The sequence below is a fragment of the Quercus suber genome, unplaced genomic scaffold (genome assembly GCF_002906115.3).
Source record: "Quercus suber isolate HL8 unplaced genomic scaffold, Cork oak 2.0 scaffold_209, whole genome shotgun sequence".
Taxonomy (NCBI): domain Eukaryota; kingdom Viridiplantae; phylum Streptophyta; class Magnoliopsida; order Fagales; family Fagaceae; genus Quercus; species Quercus suber.
In genome coordinates, this window is record NW_027069667.1 from 1,059,092 (window position 1) to 1,067,608 (window position 8,517).

At 34.0% G+C, this 8,517-nt stretch overlaps 1 protein-coding gene across 1 annotated transcript in view; it reads right to left on the reverse strand.

The window, feature by feature from the left end:
• The window catches only part of LOC112005051 (ABC transporter B family member 21), a 7,229-nt gene extending 1,320 nt beyond the window's left edge, over positions 1-5,909 (reverse strand). The window contains 11 exon segments of the mRNA XM_065779493.1: positions 5-259; positions 450-1,330; positions 1,701-1,974; positions 2,077-2,602; positions 2,814-2,937; positions 2,940-3,051; positions 3,176-3,397; positions 3,732-3,907; positions 4,014-4,068; positions 4,331-4,725; positions 5,801-5,909. Of these exon segments, the coding sequence (XP_065635565.1) occupies positions 5-259; positions 450-1,330; positions 1,701-1,974; positions 2,077-2,602; positions 2,814-2,937; positions 2,940-3,051; positions 3,176-3,397; positions 3,732-3,907; positions 4,014-4,068; positions 4,331-4,660 (2,955 nt within the window). The 5' untranslated portion in view covers positions 4,661-4,725; positions 5,801-5,909.
• Between the last annotated feature and the right edge of the window lie 2,608 nt (positions 5,910-8,517).

Below are 8,517 nucleotides of genomic sequence, written 5' to 3' on the forward strand. Positions count from 1 at the left end.
ATCTGAGAATGTTGTTTTTGCCAGCCTCAACAAGTCGAGCTCCGGCATAGAAACTAGTTGCGTAGACAGAAAATAATAAGAAGAAAGATAACCCAAATCCCATTCCACTAATCAGGCCTTGCCGTATCCCTGTCTTCATAGGACCTTCACATTTTCTTTTGTATAATTCCATCACATTCTCTTCAGCACAAAAAGAAGCAACCGTTCTTATACTTCCAACTGCATCATTAGCAACCTGGCTTGCTTCCTCATACATCATCTGAAAAAATTCAAATTTACATCTTGATAAATTCTTTTTAACACAAATACTAAAATTTACTTGTAAAGAATTCTACAACATCATCATTCTTGGATATAATTTTACTTTTTTCAAGTCTGTCTTTGAAGAATGTTTAGCATGCTGCAATCATACATAGTAACATAGAAAAGGCATTAATTTTAAAGCACACCTTTGCATCTGCACTAAATCCTTTCAAGAACTTCACTTGAATATATCCATTAACTCCAATTAGAGGAATCAATACCAGGATAATAAAAGCCAACTGCCAGCAAGCAACAAAAGCAATGACCAACCCAGCAACTGCTGAAGCCATATTTTCTACCATCTGACCAAGTGCATCCCCTACTAAAGCACGCACTGATGCCGCATCTGCTGAGAGCCTTGCACCAATTGCACCACTTGAATTATCAGGATCATCAAACCAACTAACCTCCATGTTAACCACCTTCTCAAAGCACATTACTCTAATACGTCTGATTAATTTACACCCAGCCACAGCAAAAAAGTATGATCGGGCTGGAATTATCAGAAATGATGCCAGACCAAGGAGCATAAATATTATTGCCCAAAATTTTGAATCCTTTTTTAGTCCATTAGGTTCAAAAAATATCTTGATAACGCTGGAAAATAGTAATCCAAAAATTGGAAATATTACGCCATTGAGGATTGCAGCTACAGCTCCAATTATAAGCACTGGAATCTCAGGCTTGTTAAGGTAGGCAACGCGGCTGAGTGGAACATTTGGAAGTTCTTCTGTAGGTACTGAAGGGGATTCTGTTTCTGCCCGTGCAAAGTCTGGTACATTAACTCCTGTAGGTAAGCCAAATGATACAGAGAATGAGTGGCGGCTACTGTTTCCCACTCCAGATGATCCTCGACTTATAGATCGTTGGATTGACTTTCTTTGAGTTGAGTGTCTGAATGATTCCACAGTAATTTCCGGATTGTTTCGATCATCTAAAGCATGTTCTGATTCTTTGTTTACTTCTTGCAAGCGTATAAGCTGAGAGTATGCTCCCTCAGGATCCTTGAGTAGTTCTGAGTGCGAGCCTGATCAAGTGACGTTAACATTACTCAGTATAAGTCAACCATCTTCTTTCACATTAGTATGTGAAGTCTGGGATCCAATAATTACTTGTAGCGAAGACTAGTTTAAGATTCCAAAATTGATTAGGAAAAAATAATGCATGATGGTATAAGAAAGCAAGTCCTTTTCATTCTGTTTCTCAAAAAAAAAAATAAGTCCTCATTTTTTTTTTTTTTTTAATTTACACTTGGGAGATTGTGATATGTTTTGGTCGAGATAACAAATTATTACCAAGTACTTACTATAAACACAGGGTTCGATGCACACTTTGATACTGGTTCCACATGAGAATAAATTTTAAAAAAGAAATCAATGGCTATAGTTATTAGGTACCTTTTTCAACCATCTTTCCTCTATGAATGACGGCAATCATATCAGCATTCCTTACTGTGCTCAAACGATGGGCAACAATGACTGTTGTCCTGTTGACCATAATCCTGTCCAATGCCTCTTGCACTATCCTTTCAGACTCTGCATCAAGTGCACTTGTAGCTTCATCGAGAAGTAGTATTCGTGGGTCTTTCAGAATTGCTCTTGCAATGGCAATCCTCTGTTTCTGTCCACCAGACATCTGTGTTCCGTGCTCACCAACCATGGTATCTAGCCCCTGGAAATGAAATTCAAAATATTGAAGTAAATCGACAAGTTTTCTGATAATGATATGAACACAAGGTCCCACAGTGTAATCAAGTTGACTGAAAATCAGAACCTGTGGTAATTTGTCAATGAATTTAGCAGCATTGGCTAGTTCAGCTGCTGCTCTTATCTCTTCAATAGTTGCACCATCCTTTCCATATGCAATATTATCCTTAATGCTGGATGCAAATAACACAGGTTCCTGGCTGACAAGACCAATTTTCCCTCTAATCCATTTGAGCTGAAATTCTTTGAGGTTAATTCCATCTATAAGAACTTCGCCAGCATGAGGGTCATAGAATCTCTCTATCAGACTAATGACTGTTGACTTCCCACTTCCACTTTGTCCAACCAAAGCTGTAGTTGTGCCACTTGGGATAGAAAGAGAGAATCCATTGAATATTAATTCATCCGGTCTGCTTGGGTAACTGAAATAAACATCCCTTAGCTCTATGTCTCCATGAATGTCATCTAACGTCCTTCCCTTTGTGTCATAAGCATCTATAACTGGCTTCCTCCCTATAGTTTCAAACATCTTAAATGCTGCAGCTTGACCGGCAGCGAATGCACTCATGCAGGGAGATGCCTGTCCTAGAGACCTGAAATATCCATATGGAATCAGAAAATGAGAGACTGATGAATAATTTAGAAACTAAGATGTACAAATACCAATCCGAATGTTTAATTTTTTGCTTGCTTTTATGAAACAAAAGCAGGAGGAAATTTCCTTTTATTAGGTACAATGAGAATATAACCATATTAGCATATGAAAGCTATTAGTAGTAAAACAAGAAAATAAAAGCAGCTCACATGGAACCGGTTAACACAGCAGTTATCACAGTCAGCACTTGACCCCCATTATATCCTTTCTCCAGTATCATTTTAGCACCAAACCATACAGCCAAAGCGTAAGTGCAGAAGATTACAACAAAGACGTGCCAAGACCAAGACCAGAAGCCAAGCCTTCTTGAACGCCTGAATTGTAAGCTTTTAAAACAAATTTCTTGTAACTAATTATAGCTTGCTTCTCACCGGTGAATGATGCAACCTAGACAACAATCAAGTTCAATGTCATGATTTTATAAAACTTAAAAGCAGAACCAAACACATTATTTCAAGATAAAACTCCAAAATATCCCAGGCACATATTTTGTTATGACAACATGACATACTGTTCTGATTGAGCCAATCGTCTGTTCAACTACATTTGCAGCTTTTGCATAAGCACTTTGTCCCTGGGACGCCATCTTGGATATGATGATGGACATAACTGCACCAGATGCCACAAGAAGAGGAATAGAGGATAACATGACAAGGGTTAGAAGCCACCCTTTGATAAATGCTATCACAAAGCCTCCGATGAATGTAGAAGTCAGTTGCAAAAATTTCCCAACCTGCACAAACACAATTTTTAAACCCCTGGATCTTGTGCACAAAGATATGCAAAATACGGGATCATTGCTTTTGATGTAACTGTAACAGCACTTTAGTACCTTCTCACCCATTGCATCCTGTNCAATTATGCAACTTCTATAATCATTTGTAATTTCGAAAAAATGATGTTTGTGACAATATCCAGGAATACACCAATTCCATAATACAGATTGATGATAGGTTCTACCATGAAAAATTATTACCAATTACTTACTATAAACACAGGGTTCGATGCACACTTTGATACTGGTTTCACTGAGATAATTTTAAAAAAGAAATCAATGGCTATAGTACCTTCTCACCCATTGCATCCTGTATTAGGACGGTGTCACCAGACATTCTGCTAACAACCTCGCCAGTGTTTGTTTCCTTATCAAAGAATGCAACATCTTGCCTCAGAATAGTCTTCAGATACAAACCCCTTATTCGTGCGGCCTGTCGCTCCCCTGTCACCATCCAACAAGCCACCTCTGACAAACAACAAAACATATTTCTCAATTCAACAACTGATACTGATGAACAAAAGAACAACATGCAATAAAATTTTGAAGTGATTGGAGTATGCAATGTACTTACGAAAGAAAGCTGCCACAGCCGCACCCAGTGCCAAGTAGACAAATTTTAGACAGACCTAAAATTTTGGAGGAAACCAATTTATAAGATCTTCATGTAACAATTTTAAGACGTCAGAAAAGAAAGAACAGAGTTGCTAATACATCCCTTAACATAGGTTAATACTCAATTCAAGCTCCTGTAGATTATTATATAAGCAGCTGAAATATATCAAATTCTTATCTCTGAAAAGTATTTAAATCATGTCTTAAAATTTAAATCACATCTTTCAGTCAAAAGGTTGGACCTTATCAATTACAACTTATGCAGAATATCTGTACCTTGGAAACTGTAGCAACTATGTTGGGGCTATTCTGGTTTTGTCCAAAAGAATTGATCAAATCCCCAAATAGCACGGTCATAAGGGGCATACATATCCCATTCCCAACGGCACCAATTGTGCCAAGGATCATCAGCAAAATATCAGTGGAATCTGCAAATGAGAACAGTTTCCGAAATGGAACAGTGTTAGTTTTCTCATCCTCTTTGCTCTTCTTTGAGTCTTCTTGATCATGATTCATGCTGGAGGTTTTCTCTTCTTCTGCATTGCTTTTTGATGTGGTGGCTGCATCTGTATTTGTTTGGCTACCCAAGCCATTCTCCACTGCCATTTTATCCAAGATCCTAATGCAATTTTTAGTTACTTTAATCAGGATAAACAGAATCTATATGGCCCCTGAAGCACACAATTAATGGTTGAAATCAGTAACTTATAAGCCAAACTGGAAATTTCAAACTAGTAGGACTTACAGAAATACTAACTTAGCATCACTAACCGATAAAATGATATATATGAGAAGTTAAAAAGATAATAGTACAACAGGGAATTGACCTAGCATCTTTGTCTTGAATTCAACTAAAGTGGCCATTTAAGAAACGAAAGGGAAAGTTTAGCACAAAAAATAAACGGAAGGGAAATATTGTACTTTTTTTTTATGTTGAACTTTTCAGATGCAAAATCATTGTTCATGTTCTATAGATTTAGATGTTAATATCTTAAACTAATATTAGAGTACTCTACAAATAGTGAAGCTAAGCTGATTTAGACTATTGATATTATCATTTCCAGGTTAAGTCAGGTTGAAGCAGACACTGACAGAAACTAAATCAGCAGGAAGCTAATGATGTCAATCAAGCCCTCGTTTTTACTCCACCAGAAGAAACAAAAGTAGGGGCAAAAATTGTTTCTAATCATTCAGCATACGGTTAGAGAATGTAGCCAAATAAATCACAGCCAGTGCAAATTCGGTATCTTTACAACCTTGATCACACCAAAATAGTATCAAATTTTCTTCTACAATGACTCCCCACGAAGTGCAAACAAATAAAAAAGATGAGAGAGAGAGAGGTGGTTTATTATAGACTGTAGTTTGTAATAACAGTTTTTGCAACTTGACAGTAGCATATATTCTTTGGTTCTGAAGAAAATGTTATTCTTCCAAAAAAATTCCAACTTCAAAATGGTGCCCATGAAGCATGATGGGTCCAAAAAAGGAAACAAACAAAGTAGAATGAATAAACTTTGTTATGCTTTGGCAGGATCAGATCTCTGCAACCCCATGGCTCCCACCAAAAACATCTAAAACCTCTGTAATTCTGAACTTTCCAATCAAGACAACCATAAGCATTTCATTCAATCATCATAGTTATATCATGATAGAGCATTTAATGAACAAAAGTACAAAACCCATCCGAGAAATGAGGTGTTGAGAAAGATAAATTGCCTAGGAAGATAAAAAAAGAAAGGGTACCTTAAAAATGACCAGTGTCTGAGATGCACAAGTGCTACCTTAGTGCACTTGAGGACCGTCTGTTTTTATTTAGCTGTTCAAGTACATATATATCTAACAGTTTCTACATATATATATATATATATGTGCACTTTGTCTTTGCTTGAAGCGCAAGCACAACTATTTAAAAGCCTGCCACTGTTCATAGATTTCACAGGTCAGAGGTGATCATGGTCAAAAGCGCCAAATATCCTACTTGTCAAACAATTTTGATTTTGATTTTTTTTTTTTTTTGTGGTTATTCTTTCTTGACTATTCTTTATTTCTTTGTTTTATTCAAATATTAAGTTAGTATAGTACATATCTTCTTGAAGAAAACTGAAAAGGCAACTAATCCTACTGTCATGTGTTTTTTTTTTTATTCTTTTTTATAACGAAAAACGAAAGACAGCTTTGAAACGCCTCTTAATTTGAGATTTGACCAACCGTCTCTCTTCTAGAATGACTATACAATATTCGACACGCTGTTCTTAGTTTACTCAATAAGAAAAACAGTATTTCATAAAAAAATAATAATAATAAATAAGCAAAATAGTAAATCTTGTATACAATTCTAACTTAAAGTGTGTACACTGCATGTTCATTCTTGAAAACTTGAACTTCGGTTCTTATCTCCCACACCCCATAAGTACTTATACTTGTGAAGTGACCATCACACTAAAGGTGTGCAGTGGTGTATTATTTCAACTAACTTTTACCTTTATTTACAATACTCTCAACAATAAATTTTCAGTTTCATCAAAATAAGCGGTATCCAAACACACTCTTAGAGTTTTTTTTTTTTTTTTAGTTATGTATTTAAATTTAATTTGAGATTAATCTCAATCTTTCTCTTTCTCTTTCTCTTTTTCTTTTTCTTTTTCCTTTTTTCCTTTTATAAGGAAAATCTATGTTAAGCTTTATTTAGTTATCTCACTAACTTAAAATTTCAAGAATATTGTTAAAGAATGAAATATTATATATACTACCTTAAAAAACCGAGGTGATTAATGGTAAAATTTGTTTAGATGGACCACAATAGAACACTTGTACAAAATATTAGTATTTTTCTGCTAAAGTTTTCTACTTAGAAATATACAATACGCAAATATTTTTTTTAATGATATTTTTTATAGTTGTTGAGATAATACAGTGAGATCAATGCAATAAAAGAAATGTGATAGAGTAATTTTATTCTAATTACATTTTGTCGTGTCACCATAATAGAAAAGTTGTGAAAAATTTTGTCATCTTATTCTAAAGAACAATTGTAAAATTTTTTGTCATCTTATATTATGATAACAAAATGCCAGGTTCATGTATAGCAAAAAGGATGCACCCATGATCCCACATTATTTTCATTGAGTTGTTTTGACATTGGACCTAAAAGATTGGAATCTTTTGACATAGCAATTAGAAATTTCTTTGTAGTTAGACGGGAAAATATTTTATGAGATCAAATATTATTTTAGTCTCTACATTTTAAATTACTATTACTTTAATCTCTACATTTTAATAATAGTCAATTTAATCTATATTATTTTTAAGTTACAGTTGGAATCTATTAGATAGTAACTATTAGCTATTAAGTGCATGTATTGGAAACTTGAGAGAGTAGAATTTGGGCTTCAAGAGTCCCCATCAGCGGAAAGTCATCAAAGAACAGCTCCTTTACAACTCTCCCAATAGCTCAACCACTACCAATGTTAATGACTTTAATTTTGGATTCTTCAAGCAAATAATAGCATGGGACCACCAATTAGACTTTAGATCCTAGGGAAAAAAAAAGGTGTCAATGATCGTACGTTGAAATTTAGTTATTACTCCTATCCAAAAAAAAAAATTAGTTATTACTAATATTTCTTTTTATATAATAGTAAGCTACCTACAATTTTTTTTTTTTTTGAGAATTAAGCTGCCTACAATTTAAAACGACCTATTGGCTATTTGTTTGAACTTTGTACTTCTTTGGTACATGTACATTGTACTTTCTTTTTTTTGGTTAACATACAAAATTAAAGAACAAGAAGCCATTGGCTCAAAGCTCTTCTTGGCATCACACGTACACGCTGATGTTCTGACAATAAAATAATGTTCAATCTTCATGTGGATAACTCTACACTCCCATTTCACATCAAATCAAATCAATATTACTGGTCGGAAAATCGTGTAATGTACGGGGAAATTTTAATATAATATTATTTTTTTAAATATAAAATTTAATAAATATGATAGTAATTAATTGACATTTATTATTATTATGTTAATATATAGAACTGTATATGGTTCCTTTTTCTTTCATTCTTTTTTTTTTTTTTTTTTTTTTTTTTGAGAATCTGTATATGGTTTCTAGTATTATCTAGCAAATGCAAGTGGTTATATGAAATTATATAGTATATTATTTAAAGAAAAATAAGAATTTTTATTAAAATCATTGACTTTTTTAATCGAATCAATTCATGCCTTAATAAGTCTCTATAAACTAACAAATATTCATATAGGTTGTGACTACAACTTAATTATATAAACACCAACAATCATTCCATGCCAAACAATAACACTTCTGTTGTAAGTTTCTAAAAAAAAAAAAAAGACTTCTAATAAATCGACAATTGTGAAATTTGGTGCAGTTTGTTCTACACTCCCACCAAAACACACAAAAGATAACAGTGAAAAGTTAGATCTAATCATAAAGTTAC